This window comes from Crocodylus porosus, unplaced genomic scaffold, assembly GCF_001723895.1.
Source record: "Crocodylus porosus isolate Cpor-Errol unplaced genomic scaffold, CroPor_comp1, whole genome shotgun sequence".
NCBI classification, from domain to species: Eukaryota; Metazoa; Chordata; order Crocodylia; family Crocodylidae; genus Crocodylus; species Crocodylus porosus.
In genome coordinates, this window is record NW_017728948.1 from 9,727,219 (window position 1) to 9,745,771 (window position 18,553).

Here is an 18,553-nt window from a genome sequence, read left to right on the forward strand (position 1 = left end):
GAGGGGATTTGAAAGCAGCCTTCAACTCCCTGCAGGGGGTTCAAAAGAGGGTGGAGCTGGACTATTCTCAGAGATGGCCGATGACGGAACAAGGAGCAATGGGCTCAAATTGCAGCAAGGGAGGTTTGTTAGATATGAGGAAAAACCTTCTCACTAACGGGTAGTAAAGCACTGGAATGGGTTACCCAGAGAGGTGGTGAATCTCCATCCTTGGAGGTTTTTAAGACCCAGCTAAATAAAGCCCTGGCTGGGATGATCTAGTTGGGGATGGTCCTCTTATGAGCAGGAAGTTGGACTAGATGTGACCTCCTGAGGTCCTGTCTAACCCTAATTTTCTGATTCAATGATAACATCTCATTGGCTAGGAGTAGCTTATTCAGCATTCAGTGGATGCTATCCACTGGATAGTGCCTAGCAGTATCTGGGGGAGAAGGGAGTGGCAGGGACTTGTTCTTTGTAGATTCCTTTACTCAACCCCCCTAAAACGTGCCAAACCTACCAACAGCAGTGCCCTCTCTCGTATCTTTGTCACTAGGTTGTGCTGAAGGCACATGGCACAAACAGCACTCAGGTGACTGCCTGCATGGACTCTTAACATTTTGCACCTGCCCACTGTCTCCTAGCTTTTCTTGAGCACAGATCCCAAGGAGCTTTAAAAGGAAACAAGGCTCAAGCATAGGCTGCTAGTAGCAGAGATAAAACCAGCTAGCTACTTCAAAGAGAACAACCAGACAAGATAAGAGAAGCGGACAACCTTGTTCTCTGCCTGGCTCACATCCACTCGGCCACGTTGCCTCTAACCTTTAACCAAAGTCTGGTGCTTCCTGGAGATTGCTCTGGGTGGCCCCATATCCTAAGCCTTTCAGAGCTCCCTAAGAGGAAGAGGAGCAGGTCCTAAGGGGAGGAGTGGCAGCCAGAAGTTTACACATGCTAGTAAGTCACCTCCAGTGGGAGGTCCATGGGCTCAGCACCCAGGATCAGGCCAGTGGGTCTCAACCTCCTTACCAGCTGCAAAGTGACCCCTGCAGCTTCCAAAACCAAAGCAAGCTAGCTAAAACTGGAAGTCACACAGCATAGTGCAGTGTTGCATCGATATAATTCATGCAGCATTGGCCAGACCTACCAGAAGCACTGTCATTGCACCCATGCTAATCAGTCTAACATCTCGGCAGAGTTAATCAGCTCGCTCACAGGGCAAGTGCTCCTGCTGGTTCAAACTCCCTCTAATAAGGAGAAGGCCTGGAACCTGGGTTCCCAGCATCCTGGACAAGTGGCCTACCTAACCAGGTATTGGGGCTAAAACACAGGACGGGCTGACACTTCTCGTGAAACTTAAATTTAGGTATGTGCGTATGTGCCCAGATGGTGTATAGGTCACTGCACATGCTCATCTATGTAGATGCACATGTAGGAAGCAACTGTGACCACCTGAAACCTGAGATCCTGCTCCCGCCTTTGTTTCAAGGTAATTTGCATCATCACAGATCCTCACAGGAGGTGAGAGACTCCATACCAGCTGTGAACAGACTGCCCAGAGGAGTTTCCCATCCTCTGTCAACATCCTATGAACTTTCATTTCTACCCAGGAGAACTTTTACAATCTTTCCTCCAGTGCCTGAGGAAGGCTGTTTGTTCCTGAAAGCTTGCAATTAAAGAATTTTTTTTTGCAAAAATCTTGTTGGTCTAATAAGAGATATCATCTTTACTATGGGTCCTGATTGCCTTTTCCTCTAGACCAATGTGGCTACAACCTGGGTACCATGCTCACTTATGCACACATATGTATGTGTCCATGCTGCAGGAGTAATCTGCTTGCGGCCTATGGGTAAGGGTCAAAAAAGCCCATTGCGCAGCTAGAAAAATGCCATGTAGATGCACAAAGGGTAATAGAAGGGTCCCAGTACAGTGAAGCCTGGCACAGCAGACACACTGGTGTGGAGGTTTGCTGACCCTGTAGATAAGTTCTAGTATGGACCCTTGGGGCCCACTCGTAGCAGTTCTGCTACCCACTGTTTGAGGAATCACAGTGCTAAGCTATGACAGCTGCCTTCGAAACACTGTATTTGATGGCTGCCCAGGCTTTCTGCCCGGAGGATGCATGTCGTGACTCCGGTCTCTGATGCCAGAACCACAATGACGTAGGTCTGGAGAAGTCGGTGGTTGATGCCAAATTCCAGGAGCTGAGAGGTTGCCCAGTGGTGTTCTGCTGCAACTCTTCACCTGGCTTTGTGACTTGCAGCTTCCCTTTGCTGCAGCCAGATAGCTTGCACAAAGCAGGCTGAGTCCCATTTCTCTGCCTGGATCAAACATACTGCTCTAATTAGCATTATTATCTCATATCTGGATCATGCCAACACCTCCTGCAGTCCCTATTGGAGAAAGAGACATTCATGCGCTGACCCTGGCAGGCTGATGTTTGCAGCCTACTCACAAGCTCTCGTTGCCAGAACTGTGATGGCTGCACCTTGTCCAGGCAAGCTTAGTAATGCATCTATCCAAACTGGTTTAGATCAAATCATTCCCGTGTTAAGGTTGATAGGAAGGGATCGCTGGACTTGTATGCACCTTTCAGAGATGACTCTGGTCAAAGGTCCCTCTTTGTGTCCTTCCCTGGCCGTCACTTCAGATAATTCCCTTATATTTATGCATAATGCCCTGTGCTTACCTTAGAAGTGGTTGTATTTCAGCTGCTGGAGAAAGCAGTCCCGACGTTTCCCTCCCCACTTCACTTTCCTATTATGAGCTCCAACTTTGTGTTGTTGAATTCTTCTACTTAAAGTTTCCATAAACATGTAAAATCAGAAGGGCCTGAATTTCAGAGGTGACAGACATCTGTAAATCAAATAGAAACAGTCGGACCTCATAAGGTGTCTTCCTAACAGGGAAGATGATTAGGTTCCTAGGCTAAGAAGCTTGCCATTGCAAGCAATTTTGTATTTATTTATCATTTTTGTCACAGTCATGTTGTAAAGTTTCTCCCTTGTAAATGCAGTTTCACACTGTAGCTCACCCACCAGAGAAATGTTTAAACACAAGTTCCACTTCTTGCCGATTAAACATTTACTTTCTGTGCAGTCATCCATCAGCCAAACACAAATCTGGTTGTAAATCCCTGTATCAGAAGCACATTTCAAGTTCCTCTCCAGTCCACATACTATAGAAGAATTCAATAGCAATTATTCAACAAAGGGCCTCCAAGCCCAAGCCTTCCCCTCAGCTGAGTGTTACCTGAATAAAACCACGCGTGTATAAATTGTAAGGAAAAACCCCCAGATATTCCCTGGTCCCATCTAGTCTAGTGTTTCCTCTGTTCTTATGTCTGTCAGCTCGACAGCAGAGAGCACAATGGGAAGGTACAATGGACTCTGGGATAAAACTGGATGTTATCAATTTGGAAAGTTTAAGGCCAGACTCCAAAACTTGTGTAGTTTTTCACTTAGCTTTAAATACAAGTGTGTAGTATCTTGTAGAGCTGTCTACTACTCTGTATGTGCCAGCCAGTGTGAATCCTAGTGTATTGTTTGAGAACCATGTAATTAGCCATTACAACTCTCTAGAAAATTTTCTTTTCCCCTGCACAGAAATTTGTGTTTAGAAAGAAAAAAAATAAGAAAAAGCCCAAATATTTTGGCTAAAATCTGTAACATTTGCCTGAAAATCAGCCTATTTCAATTCTGAAATGCCACGGTGGTGCCTGATGGCAACCATGGTCCAGATGCCTTGCACAATGCACATCCAAGCTACTTCACTGGACTGCATTTCCCCTGATGCACAATTGTATTGCCTTTTGGGGAGAGGTGGCCTGCACCATGGCTGTGATGGCTGCTGTGATGCATGAGTAGGGATCCCAATCCACTGTGGAGAGTGGGATCCTTAGTGGCCCAAGCTACTGTTCGCCTGAGGCCCCACAGAAGCATTTTGGAATTGAAACCCTGTTTTGATTTTCTGCTGAAGCATGTAGGCTTGGGGTGATGAATTGTTTTTCAATAGAAAATGCATTATTTTCAGCAGAAACTTTTCCAATACTACATTTCTGTTTGGTACCCCAGGTTTCCATTGCACACAAGTTTCAACAGAAGTTTTCTCGACCACTTTTGTTAGAATCCATGCACCATTTGGATGGTCTCCTGCTTGGCATTCACTTCTCCTTGCAGGTCTCTTTACCTTGCCAAACAACAAGCCTGCGGCATGGGACCTCAGGCTTCTCTCTCACAACCTCAGTCCTGTGCATGGGTCTGCAGTGAGCTAGGGCTGTTTTCTACTCTGGTGTTTCACGGATTGGTGCCATACAATGGAAGAAAGCAGTTTCCACGTGCAATGGCCAGCATTCCCTCGCGCTGCAGGATGTAACAATGCACCTTTAACCTTCTTTGAATGACTTTTGTCATGGATGTATTTATATCAATATATTCATTAATCAGCAAACAAATCAAAGGGCACAAAATTGCCCTTTTGACATGACAAATAAAATAGCCCCTTTTCCATATAATCTATTTTGAGGAACAACTGTCGCCTGACATGGACTCTTAGATAAGATGTGCATGTGTGTGATTCCCCCCCAAGCATACACACTTTTTCTTTTATCTGCTAACAATGCAGTATTTTGTTAAGAGACAGCTAAAATGGGCAAGTAGCACTATGGGGAAAGATGCTAGCTGACACAATATGAAAGAAGTTTTGCGCTTTTGACAACTTGGCATTACAGTCTCACAAGTAGCTACAGGTTTCACAGTCAGCTGGAAGGGCACCACTGCTGCAGGTTTTTGCTCACTGGAGCAAAGTGCAAGGCACACTCCTTAAGATAGAAGTGACGAGAGTGAGATTGTGCAATGCTTGCTTCCTGGGGTGACTCTTTGGAAGACTGTGCGCTCACTGCCAGAAGGGTTGCAAAATCCAGACCTAATCCAGTGATTAATCCGGATGCAAAGGCCAAATTATCTCAAAATCTGCTTGCACATGCAAGTGCATAAATGAGAGCAGGGAGTGCCTGTTGGACCTGGTACTGTGACTGAGATTTTCACTCAGCTTTTGGGAGGTCCTATGACAGTGCCCTGTATGATTTAGGGAAAGCTACAGGTTTTCTGACCCAGTTCAGCAAAGGGATGTAGGCATGACTCTGCTCTGAATCCCACACCCATGTCTAAACAGATAGCTGAGAGCAAAATTCATACACCCGAGTGAGAGTTAGTTGTCAGGAATGGGTTTCACAGCTTCCAGGGACTTGAGTGCAGATGGTGGAGCCTCACCTGGAGTATGGTGTGCAGTGTTGGGCGCCACACTTCAGGAAAGAGGTAGACAAATAGGAAAGAGACCAGGGGAGAGCAAAAAAATGATTTGAGATCTAGGAAACATGACTTTTTAGAAAAGACGGAAAGAACTGGGATTAGTCTGGAGAAGAAAAGACTGAGGGGGAATTTGATAACGGTCTTCATGTTCCTGAAAAGCGGTTGTAAAAAGGATGGGAATAGATAGACTATTCTCCGTGACAGTGGGGGAAAGAAAACACAGTAGTGGTCTTAAATTGTGACGAAGAACATGTAGGCTGTATATTAGGAGGACATTTCTAACTATGACGTAGGTTAAGCAATGAAACGGGTTACCTAGGAAGGTTGTGGAGTCTTCCTCCTTGGAAATGAGGAATGGTTTGGACAGGGGCGGTCCTGCCTTGTGCAGGGTGTTGGACTACACAGCCTCCCCAGTTCCCATTCAGCCTTATTTTTCTATGATTCTGCAGAGGGTTGCCTCCTTCCTTTGTTTTAAAACAGGGGTTGACAACCTTTTAGCACAGTGAGCTGACCCCCTACCCCTGCTGCTCTGATCGCTTCCCTGCTCTGTGCCCCCCTCCATTTACTGGGTGCCCCCAAAATCCTTGGTGAATGCCAACGGAGAGTGGCAAATTCAGCAGCAAAGGCAGAGAACAGGAGACTTGAAGTGACTGCTTTAACACGGGTCCTTTAAATCTGCTCCCTTCCCCCACTCCAAATCAGACCTTGGCAGGCCAGATCCAAGCTCATCATGGGCTGCATCCGTCTAACGGGCTGTAGCTTGCCAACCCATTTTAAGACATGGCTGGTTGTAGTGCTGCTCTGCCACCTTTTATGTATCTTTCTGGCCTCATCTATCTTCTTCCTTATTACACAGCAGCCCATTTCATGGGAAGGCATTGTAAAGTGCTCCCATCCCAACATAGCCCATTGCTTGGTCATTCAATCTCTCTCTTGTAAGGTGGAAGACAGGGATTTGAATTCCCCCAGGTTGAGGAGAGCCCACAATCCCAGTTTCCTACCAGAGGAATACCCCAACCTATAGGCGAATGTGCAAAAATTAGATAGCAGCCAAATTTAGTTTTAATAACAGGAGCTGTGGCTGCTCTTCCCTGCCCTGAGCGCATTGCTGCGAAGGTGTGTAAGGGTGCTTACTGCAGGCTGCCAACTGGATCAGGGCCCACCACAGACTTACGCAAAATCATAGGTGCTTATAATCTCTCAGGTGCCTAAGTGGTTAGATGTGTTTTTTTGGACTTACAGATTTCACTTTAGTTTACAGGGCAAACTGCCCATGCTGTGTAGCATCTTGGGTTTTTAGGGTTCTTTCTTTTGTGTTAAATATGCGCATTGGTCTGCATTTTTCTTTGCAAAGAACTGCATCTTGCACTTTGAGCAGAAAGTGAGGAGGTTTGCTATGGTCTTTCGTTCCTGGGAAAGTTTGCTCCACAGTCTTGTGCTAGCCCACAAGGAAGTTCTGCTTTTGCACAGACGAGCTTTATCCTTCCAGTGAGGGTGAATCTGGTGGAGTCCATGGGTCTTCTGGGTCAAATCAGGAGCATGGCAGCTTGGTGCTTGGAAGATGGAAGCTCTCCGACCCCTGTCTTAATGAGGTGATGTTCTAAACCAGGCAGGGACTGCTGGATTTTGTCTTCAGCCTTGACACCTAAGCCAAAGAAAAGCTATGGGGACTGTTTAAATACCTTAGATAGATACCATCTTCATGGTAGTAAAGTAGGTGTAATGAAAGTCACCTTTATTCTTAGAGTCCCTTCAAGACTTTGCTGCCTCTCAAGAGATGTATGGAAGGAAACTGTCTTCATAAGCAAACACACATAAGGTTAATGTTTATTTAATTGTGGTTATTCTTTTTGCAAAAGAGCAAGAAATGTGCATAAGCAGGATTTAAACAGAAGACTTTAAAAATACAGGGCCTGGCTCAGACATGATTTGCTCTGGGACAAATGAGGAGCAACTCTATCTTGACCTAGCCATGGCCCAAGTGGATCGTGCTAGGTCAGGGGTTTCCTGGAGTGGAAGCCAAATTCAAAGCTGGATGTCAGGATAACAAGCCAAGAGTTGAGACAAGGTTGGGGTCAGGGCATGTGGTTTATGTAGGCCAGGAAGTCCAGGACAGAAACAGGAGGTTCAGAGCATGGGGTCACAAACCAGAGGTTTAAAGCACACAGGTTTAGGCAGTCCAAGGAGGCCAGAGCACAGCACATGAGACCCTAATATCTGAGGCCAGCTAGTCTATAAATTCTGCCCCCAAGAGAAAGCCCTGCATCAACACAGGCTAAGGAAATGATGATTTAAGACTGGGTGTGACGTACGTCTGGGTGTTCAGCGTGATTCAGTATAAAGCCATAAGGCTTTTCAGAATGAAATGAAATAGGCCAGAGTGGTGCCCAGACCTTGGCTTGCTTTGTGTACTGGGGTGAATTTTCACCCCAAGCAAGTTCCAGTTACAGAAGCAATCACGTCAGTGCCCTTGGAAGGACTTATCACCCGATAACTCTGCGATCTTATCTGGAACTGGCGCTTCCAAGTCTGTGCCCAATGGTTAAGGCTGGGCACAATCCAACAAGATATTGATTCAAAGAAACTGCAGATTAAACTTGAATGGGGCCTCCACTGAGTGAGGAGGGGAAGGCTGGAATATGTGCCTTTGTCTTGCTCCTGCATCCTGCTGGGAGTGAAACCCTGACTCAGGAGGGTTTCACCAGCTTCAGGGCATCATTGAGAAACATTCCCACTGCTCCAGCGGTGACATGCTCTGAGCTCTGGGGGGGCAGCTTGGTTCAGCAGCTGTGGCAAGGTGCTAGTGCCCAGGAGAGTCAGGGCACTAATCCTGGGGATGTTTCTGATCTGCTAGGTGGCCTTGGGCAAGTCATTTCACTGCTTTGTACCTCGGTTTCTCGGTCTGAAGAATGCAGCTGGTGGTGCTGCCCCCATTGTAAAGTGCTTTAGGAACCAGTATTGCCCAGTGTTTAAGAAGAAAGCAATTTGTCAGCTGTGGAGTCTGTAAATCGGAAGATCACTTAAGCTGTGATCCAGCATTCAGCGAAGTTCTCACTGGCTTCAGTGGGACTTGGACCAGACCCTGAGAACTGCTCAAATTGTGCCACGTTTCCAGGAATGCAGGCAAAGGACAAGCAGTTGGAAATCCAGCAAAAAAGAAGTGAATCGAACTGACAATGCAGAGAGCTGATGCAGCAGATCCCCGCTGATTAACAGCTGAGGAGTCCTTTTAAATAAATACATTGCTAAGATTTTCAGAAGTGACTAGTGACTTTGGGTGCCCAACTGGAGGTATCTTAAACGGACTGGCCTAACGTTGGCAGAAGCCTATTACACAATCCAAAAGAGCTCTTAGGGTCTAGGGCTCCGTGTCAGGAGCACCTGGCCAGCAAGTGAAACCCACGGCCCCTCATTAGGTGCCTAGGCTGCCTATACAATTATGAGGAGACTAAGGCACCTACAGTAATAATGGGATGCACAAAAGTCAATGTATGGTAGGGGGAGCTGCCTAAGTGACCTGGTAAGACATGCTAAGGAAAGCCAACCCCTTGGGGAAAGTTATAGTCATGTAACTCCAGGCTGATTTTCTTCAAGGATTCCCAGGGATGATATTTAAGCCAGCCTTTTTTCACAGAATGGAGGGGAAAGTGCTGATACCCTTTTACCTAAAATCCCGGTGGTTAAACCACCCACCCATGAAGTAGGAGACCCAGGTTCAAGTCCTTCCTTTGCCAGAGGGAACTTGAAGCTGCATCTCCCATGCAAGTTAAGCCCAGCAGGCTATAAAGTATTCTGGGACAGGGCTTTCTTAGTTTCCTCCTGCTGAAGCTTTCCTACTTTGCATGGAGTAATTAAACTGAGGTATGTCTCCCACATCCTGGCAGGGGAAGTACCATGACCACCAGGGTGGGTTTCCTAGGATAGGGGGAAACCACAAATGTGGCAGGAGGTAGTACCCTGACCAGTTAGCCTCCCACTTTCACTTTCAGTGGGAAGATCCCAGCTATATGCTGACTTTATGGAAATGGGAAACTCCTCCCTAGCTTGCTCCTGCGGCCATATGGCTGAGGGTGAGTCAAACTTGGGGTATCCTAACCCCAAGCCTCTGGGCTTGGACCTGCACCTAGGATGCCTGCCAAAGGATTTGGAAACATCCAGGTGGGGGTGGAGGATATTGGCCGGTAGCAGGGCTACATATGATTCATGAATGACTCACGGATGCCTCAGCTCTCCTTGAATGGGCCTGATTTGAGTGAGGCCCATTCCAGTAGCCATATTCAGAGCATACCTACCTACCAAATGCAGGCAAGATGCAGAGGAGACCATCTTTATGGAGCCTGCAAGGGCTTATGTGCCAAGCTCATCCAGGCCTCCAAGGCTTCAGCAATCCTGGGCATGAATGGAGACACTTCGGTACTTAATGAACTTTGCTGATGGAAACCTAGGCACCCAAAGACTCTGAGGACACATCCACACTCCCTCCTGACACTGCCTAGGAACACTGTGCTGAATCACTGGCCACCTGCTCTGCACACCCTAGCCCCAAACATGCAATATAGCCACCCTCCTGTAATGTTTGCAGGTGTGTGTGAAGAGGGACACAGGGGTTCACAAAGATATCCCCTAGCGGTTCACAAAGATATCCCCTAGCATGGTCAAGTGGGAACATAGACGTGCTCTAGGTGTCTCCATGTTTAGGAGGGTCTAAATTTTGGACTCATGTCCCTGAAGTGGTGGCTGAACATCTCAACCCTTTTGTAAGTCTGGTCCCCAAATCCCATTTTCAGAAGTGACATTAGCAGTAAGGACGCTATTTTCAATTCACTTTCAATGAGACTAAGGCCAGGCCTACCCAATAGTCTTATCTGCCGTAGCAGCAGCACCCTTAGTACACAATGCTTATGAATCCTAACCCAGAAGATGTGTGGCTGCCTCTGTGTGGTGCTCCAGGCAGAATGACTAGCGTTGCCAACAAGGACCATTAGCCTGCCCCAAAGCTAATTCACCCACCTATAGTAGTAAAGCTAGACACGGCTTTACTACCTCTGGAATAGGAGGCAGTCTGTCCAGAGCAGAGCAGCCTGTTTTAGGGAACTGCTGTCAGGAAGTGTACTGTATAGACAAAGACTCAGGCTCCTAAAGCAGTCAGTGTGGTAGAGGCAATATCTTTTATTAGATCCACTAGATAGTTGCAAAAAAATGTTCTTTATTTGAAAGCTTTGGGGCTCATGCACCCTTCCTCAAGCAAAGGAGAGTGCAAAGATTGTAAAATTTCTCCCAGGTAGAAATGAAACTTCAGTTGCACAGGACTGCTGGAGGGTGGTATACATTTTCCTGGCTGAAAAAGTTCATTGTATGCCAGTTAGGCTCAGATAAAAGTTGGAGCAGTCTATTTACCTCAACGAGGTCTGATGAATTATGCTTCTTTCTTGTTAAGATGTTTCATATTTCACAGGAGGACCGGTGATGGAAACGTTTCATAGATTTCATAGACATTAGGGCTGGAAGGGTTCTTGGAAGGAGCAGGAAGTCAGCTAAGGTCAAAGGATCCCAGTAAGATAAATGGCCAAATGTTTCTTAAAAGAGTCCAGAGTAGGTGCTTGCACCACCTCTGGTGGCAGTCTGTTCCAGGCCTTGGGGGTGTGGACAGTAAAGAAGTTTTTCCCTACGTCCAGCCTGAAAAGGTCTTGCAGGAGTTTGTGACCGTTCGACCTCGTCATCCCTTGGGGCGCTCTGGTGAACAGACGTTCCCCCAGATCCTGGTGGCCACCTCTGATATACTTATAGGCAGCCACTAGGTCCCCCTGAGCCTGCACTTTTCCAGGCTAAAGAGCCCCATGGCTCTCAGCCTGTCATCATAAGGTCTGTTTTCCTGCCCTCTGATCATGCATGTGGCTCTCCTCTGGACTCTCTCAAGCTTCTCCGCATCCTTTTTGAATTGTGGAGCCCAGAATTGGACACAGCACTCCAGCTGCGGCCTCACCAAGGCCAAGTACATCGGGAAGATGACATCCTGGGATTTGCTAGAGAAGGATCCATGGATGCAAGCCAGAGTTTTGCTCACTTTACCAGCTGCAACATCGCACTGGTGGCTCATATTCATCTTGTGGTCAATCATGACCCCCAAGTCCCTTTCAGCCGTGTTGCTAGCAAGCGTAGCACTGCCAAGCCTATAAGCATGTTGCAGGGTTTTTTTCCCAAGGTGGAGGACCTTGCATTTTTCAGTGTTGAAGGCCATCAGGTTTTTGTCTGCCCATTTTCTGAGCCTGTCAAGGTCAGCCTGGATCACCCGCCTGTCCTCAGGCGTGGACACTCTACCCCAAAGTTTGGTGTCCAGGTTCTCCTGGACAAGGAAGAGCATGTGTAGACAACACGGGCATTAATGTTGAGTGCCTGAAAATTTTAACGTGGCTTGTTTTTGGTGCAGCGCGTTTGTGTTTGCACGACACGGTGTTCATTTTTGCACAATACAGCGCTTTCGATGAATTAAGTCCCAGGTGTCATTCCCCACAGGTTTCAATAGGGGGAGTCAAATACCAATCTACCCCCCGTAATGTATTTCCTGATGTATTACAGCAGGAGGCGCATGTAAACCGGCCTCCCCTGTCCCTGCCCCCCGCCTCTCACTGGGAGTCTCCCCTTTGCACAGTCACCCCAAAAACCTTGCCGGTTGTCAGTCTGGTCTCTGTCCATCAGTAAGTGATCCCAAAGACCCCACCGCAATCCCCATTCCAAAGATAAGCTGCATGAATCCTCCCCTCCTGTTCCTTTCCCTTCCCATCCCGCCATCTGCAAATATATGTATTATATAATTGCTATGAAATCATAAAATATTCAGGGTTTAGAGCAGCGGGTGGGTGTTTGTTGCCACCCAGTTGATTGGTGATTGCTGTCGATGATGTTGGTGGTGGCGGCAAGCTCTTCTGCCTTTTTTTTTTCGTTCTGGTGTTTTTGGACTACATTTCCCAGCATTCACAAGATCATTGTTCTTCATATGGTTTCAAATGGGGGCTCTTATTTTCCTACCCAGAGCTTCTCCATGAGATTATAGGATGCACCAGGTTAACTTTAACCTGACAGTTAATTAATTTGATCAGGTTCTATCATGTTACAAGTCAGGCTGTTCTTGGTCCATTCAAATTAAGCAAATCTTGAGTTTTAAGAAAAAGAGTCCGCATTTTGGTGGGGAGATGTACACTACTGAACTGTGCTATTGAACTGTGCTATTGAGACTGAGTTGACCTAAGATTTGCTCAGAAAGCTATCTAGATAATAATTAATCTAGCCAAGTTTTATTCAATGGGGGTTTTTTCCAAGTTCCTCTACAATCTTTACTAGCATGAAATAAAACTACCCTAAACCACCAAGAAAAATATAGACAAGCAGAATAAGCTCCTGAGAGCAGATATTTTTGTTCAACATGATCAATCAAGTATTGTAAAAGATATCAAAGATTATCAATAGCATCTGGGGTTTTCCAAACTAATGACCAGTCATTGAACTGAGCAACCTTGAGGCAAGGTACCAGCTGTAGTATGGACCATGACTAGACAATGGTGTTTCTCAAAAGCTTCATGTGCACTAGGAAAGGGAATAGTCCATCACAGGGCTGGCCACCACTAGAGAGCCTCCCCACCATTTATAACTGGTTTTAAAACTGGTTTTGCTGACCTGGAAAAAAGTGTTTGGAAGCCACAGAGTAGACCAGTGACCTGAATCACTTTTAATACTGCAAAACTGCTCATATGTAGCTGTTTGAATCATTTGGAAGATTCACACCATCTTGGTGAACATTTGCCTAATCCTTGGGATCTTGTTATTTGAAAACAGAACAAAAATATCTTGGACCAAGCAGTATTATAATCAGACCAGCAAGAAAGGCATCAGCACCTGATTTAGGCCACAGGTTCCAACCAGTTTGAAAACCAGGTCGAGTTTCGGGGAGAAATTTCCTCAGGCCTTGGGCGTCAGCTCTGAGTAGCATTCAACCGGTGAGGAATGCAGTCTCCCTGGAAAGCCGAGACCAAGCGCGAATCACCTTAGCTGCAAGATTTAAATTAGCATTTAATCTGATTCATCAAGATTTGTGTCTGTGTCCAATTTGAACAGCACTGCCCAAATCCTGATGTTTTGATGCACTCTTTGGCCAAGGAAAAGCCTCGTTGGCTTTATTTGACAATGGATTGCTCTTACATTTTGTGCTTTGGAGGCCTGAACCTGAAGTGAGGGAAGGGCTGGGAGGCTGCGCAGGCAAAAAAACTTGGGGGGGCAAAACTGAAAAAGCCCTCAGCCAGCTTGTGGCTTTAAAAGGAAATGTGGGTGCCCTTGGATGGGGACACAGATGGGGTAAAGAGGTGAGTGGGGAGGAGTTGTGGGTTTTTTAAATTGGACAATGTGTTTCCCTTGTAGGGAAGGAAATAACAAATGGGAAAGAGAGGAGTATGGCTTGGAAGGGAACAAGAACTAAATTTGGTTGTTTCTGCCCCCCACCCCCTTCTGGGTTGGGGCAGGGAAGGAGTTTGGTGTTCTTACTTTATTTCATTCCCATAAATCTTTTTTTTTTTTCTGTATTGTAAGACTCCCTGAGCCTTTTGAGGAAGGACAATTTCTAAGTCTAATAAACAGATACAGCTATACCCGGTTAACAGAGTCAAAAACTGGTGCAAGACGGAAGAGGGGGTTCCCACTTTTATATGGAAAATCATTGGGGTTAGGATCATAAACCAACAGGCCAAAGGGAGCGAACAGGTAAGAGGCAAAGAAATATCAACAGTGTGGTAACATATACTCAGCACCTTAATTCCTGCCCCCCACAAACCTCTGGAGGTGTCCTCAAACAAGCCCGTAGCCCCTAGAGCCTGCAGGTCCCCCCATGTCCAAGTCCAGCTCCTGCAGCCCACAGTCCTGGCTGAAAGCCAGCTCCTCTGTGCTCTCCTCTGACCATGCTGCTCTCTCATCCCCTTACTCCACCCTCTTCCTATTCCTTTTTCCCTTGTCCCCCCAGACCATGGGGGTTTCTGAGAGCTGCAGTCCAAACCAGCAAGCATCACGGCTCTGCAGACCCCCCCTGGTTCCACCAGCTGTGACACACATTACAGTCACACAACACCTTGTTGTTGTCACGGGGTTCATTAAACATGAATGAAAGGAATTACGCCACAACTTTTATTTTGGAGCAGAAAGCAACCCTGCAGACCTACACCTGTCTCTAACTAACTAACAGCTACTACTTAGCTAGCTAGCCACTGCCTGGGGGACCATTCCCCAATTTCCAACCCCTCAGTCTCCTGTTAGGGAGCATCTTTAAATGATAACTTCTATCACTATAAACCTGAGGGATCACAGAGGTGGCAGGTGTACCTTTATTAGTTGCATCTCCAAACTATTGCCCACTAGTGCTGTGCGCAACAAAAGATGGATCCTGCCGCTGGAGGCCATCTACCCACATGGGTTAGAGGGCCAGACTGGTTGACGCTGGCCAAAGGAGTTATAAATGGATTGCTACACCCATTGCACCCAGCTCTCCTGATAGTTTAATTCCAGCCGGGAGGGGATGCTGGTGGAAATCTTCTGACAACAGCTGGAGAGGGAATGCTCTCAGTCAGCAAATCCAACCAGCTCTACTTGACCTTTGAGATCCATTAACTTCTCTCCAGCTTATTTTCACTGCTGTAGCCTCAGGATTTCTGCTGGTGTGGCTGTTGAACCAGGCCCCATGGATCCTAGGCTATTTAGCTCAGACAGAGGCTCTCGTGCCCCAGCTGTGCAAAGACAATAAAGAGCTACCTCGCTCTTGACTGGGTTTCCCCGAAAGGTCTATTGGAATCCGTCAGGTTTAGGGTGGAGTTTGGATGTAAAGAGGGTGGTTGTTAGAACTGGTCAGAATATGAGGTGGTTTTTCTTTTAAAAATGGACTTTTGGGTTTTTTTAATGAAACTTTTAGGCTGAAAACTGGAAAAAAGTGACTTGGGCTTTTGAACACAAGTCAAATCTTTTTTTCTTTTTTTTGGAAGGAAAGCAGATTTATCTCAAAAATGGACATGTCCTGGAAAACTCATTTCTCCAAGAAAAAATAGTTGCTAGATTTCCAGCCAGCCCTAATGTTTACCTAGCAGATAAGGAGCGTGTTCCCACAGTTGGGAGCAATGTGGGTGAGCCATAAAGATGTGAATGGACTTGGATCAGGAGGAAAAAATGAGGCCAATGGAAAATATCAGCAGAGGGTGTAGGAAGAGACAGAGACAGAGTAAGTAGTAAAGCAATGCAGAGTCCCACAGGTGAGGGCTAGAAGCCTGGCCACAATTTAGAGCTCAGGGAAACATCAGCCAAAGGGTTTACATTGGGGAGTTGCTCTTAAGAGTGAAAAGGGTTTTCTCAGCAGAATTTATAGGGATAAAACATGCAACAGTTCAGTAAGGAGGCAGCTGGAAGACCCCAACATAATCCAGTGATTTAGGGATGCAGAGTTCAGTCTAGAAATTCCCCCTAGTTTGTTATGGGGGACAAGGATGGTTTAGTGATGGTTTGTTATTTTCTTATAAAATTATAGGTTCGGCAGGGATAAGGGTCATCCAGGAACTAATCAAACCGTCTCCCAAGATGCAGGACGTGTCATTCCCAGGTCAAAAGGGGTTTATCCAGCCTCTTATGAAGGAGTTTCCACGACTCCCCTGAGCTACTTTTTGTTTCTTTTTGCCTGCTTTAGCAGCGCACATCTTCAGCCAGCCATCATCACTGACCTGCTAGCAACTGGCCCTTGGTTAACCTACTCAGCTTTCTTGGCAAGATAAGGGATTTTGGATCCAAAAATAAGCTTCTCTGAGTCTAAGCTCTGGGTTTTGGTTCAAAATAATTTCTCTCTTCATTGAACTGTTGGAGCATACTCACTGGTTTGTTACCTCCAGCGATGATGCCAACTTGCAACACAACCTTTATCCTACCTAGCATTACGTGATGAAGGTGTGAGACTGCCGTTCTGCTTTGTGCCAACATTTCACACCAAGCGTGTATGAACCAGTGCGCTTCACACAGAGCCGCACCCAGCTGGCTACCGTCTTGCCAGCCTCTGCATGCAGTTCCAGGGCTTTACGCTAAATTATTTGACTTCTTATTGGAGGCAATCTTTCTGTCCTGCATGTATTTCTAATGTCTCTGCTGATGCCTCTTTGCATGCTCTTATATGTGTAATTTGATTCCTTGTAAGAAAAATAACCCACTCCCGTGTGGTAAGCCTCAGGCCATATCTCAGAGTTTATCCCTGACCATTGCTCCAGCATCCGTTAATGTTTGAGCAAGATCATAAAGCAATTACATCATCATGTTACCTCTGACCAACTTTCAAGAGAAGTCTTTATAAGGCCAAGTGGTGGTTATCCATGAGCTGCTTTTTCTTGTGCTGGGTGCATAGGTAACATCTCCAAAATGAGCTTCACTGGAAAATATGAGCTCCAGTCCCAGGAAAATTTTGTGCCCTTCATGAAAGCCCTTGGTAAGTGCCAGATAACTGTAACTTTATTTATTATCTTGCTGTAGCTTCCATGGTTAGCCAAAATGGTTCTGTTGTGTCCAGATACCGAGGACTTTCTTTTTCTTTCCTAATACTAATTTTACTGTCGCAAGTCTTTATATATTCATGTGCATTAATAGGCATCACTAACATAGCTGGAGAAATCAGATGTACAAGAATATATGCATGGAAGAGTCTCTGTGATTTATGGTTCAAATTAGGGGAAAAACAGTGAAATTCTATGGCTTGTGGTAGCCGGGGGGGATCAGGCAATGTAAGCACAAAGACCTCTGCTAGCCTTAAGCCCCATGGACCAGATCCTCAACTGGGGTGACTTGCCACTGAAGTCAGCGAAGCAATGCTAATTCATGCCAACTGAGCAGCTGTCCCCATGAGTCCATCTATGTGGACACTAGGCTAAGAGCATCTCAACTGGTGCTCTTCACCCTCGATCCCGTGGCTCCAGCAGAAGACTGGCTTTAGGATGTCTGGGAATTTCCACCAGGGTTTCCTGGGGGCACATCACCTCTTCAGTTCTCCATCCATTCCCTTCAGTCCTTCTCTCCTCTGATCTCCAGTATCCCTTTACCTCCTCCTGCTCTTTTCTCTTCACTTTCTTTCAGCTCAGTCAGAGAATGAAGATGCTGGATCTTTTCTTTCCACTTGGATGTTTGGGGGAAGGCAGTGACTTTCTCCCTCTTCCTAACCAGCTGATGAGGGATAAGCCTGTGTGTCCATGTATTATTTCCTCCCCACTCCCCAACACACACACACACACACACACACACACATACACACGCAGCTTTAACTGCTTGCACTTCTGCTCATGCGGTAACATAGGAATTGTCCTCCACATTGAAGCCACCCTGTAATAGTTGAAGACTCCTCACTGGGGTGAATATCATGAGCCTGGAGAGCTGGCTGCCTCCCTGGTAATAATGTCCTTTGGGGTCTTTGTTAAGCCTGGGCTTTTGTTTCTGGTCAGGTCTTCCTGATGAACAGATTGAAAAGGGCAAGGACCTCAAGAGCATTTCAGAAATTGTGCAGGATGGCAACAAGTTCAAGTTCACTGTGACCACAGGCAGCAAAGTACTGCAAAATGAGTTCACTATTGGAGAGGAGACAGAGATGGAGACACTGACGGGACAGAAGGTCAAGGTAGGCCATTGGCTCTCTCTTTGTCTAGAGCTCGGTCCTGTGGGTCACCAGGCACCTCCTGTGGGTGCTGAGGCCCCTGAGAATGCCAGTGCCCCTGTGAGAGGCACCCTGCCCTTTCTGGATCCTGCCCTTTCACAACCTCTCAGTGATGCTGCCTCCTGATAACAACATGTCCCTTACAAAGGCTTTGTTTCTTAGCATTTCACAGGATAGACCCATAGGACTTTGTCCCCCTTTCATTTAACAGGTTGGTGTCCTGTCAGACCAACCTGGTGGCCTTCTATGACCAGGTCACCAAATCCTTAGATGCAGGGGCAGCAGTGGACAGTTTTCCTGGACTTTCGGAAGGCCTTCGACACTGTCTCTCACCCCGTTCTCATTAAGAAACTGGGGGCTGTGGTGTCAACACCCACACAGTCAATTGGGTCGCCAACTGGCTGGAGGGCCACACCCAGAGAGTGATGGTGGATGGGTCATTTTCAGCCTGGTGGGATGTGGGCAGTGGGGTCCCCCAAGGCTCAGTCCTCAGGCCCGCACTGTTCAACATCTTCATCAGTGACTTGGACGAGGGGGTAAAAAGCACCCTGTTCAAATTTGCTGATGA

The 18,553-nt window shown here is 46.6% G+C and overlaps 1 protein-coding gene across 1 annotated transcript in view; it reads left to right on the top strand.

Moving 5' to 3' along the window:
• The first annotated feature begins 16,641 nt into the window (after nucleotides 1-16,641).
• Nucleotides 16,642-18,553, top strand: part of FABP1 (fatty acid binding protein 1) — a 6,184-nt gene continuing 4,272 nt past the window's right edge. Inside the window, exons 1-2 of the mRNA XM_019553481.1 lie at nucleotides 16,642-16,773; nucleotides 17,777-17,949. Coding sequence (XP_019409026.1) covers nucleotides 16,707-16,773; nucleotides 17,777-17,949 — 240 coding nt within the window. The 5' untranslated portion in view covers nucleotides 16,642-16,706. The remainder of the gene's footprint in view (nucleotides 16,774-17,776; nucleotides 17,950-18,553) is intronic.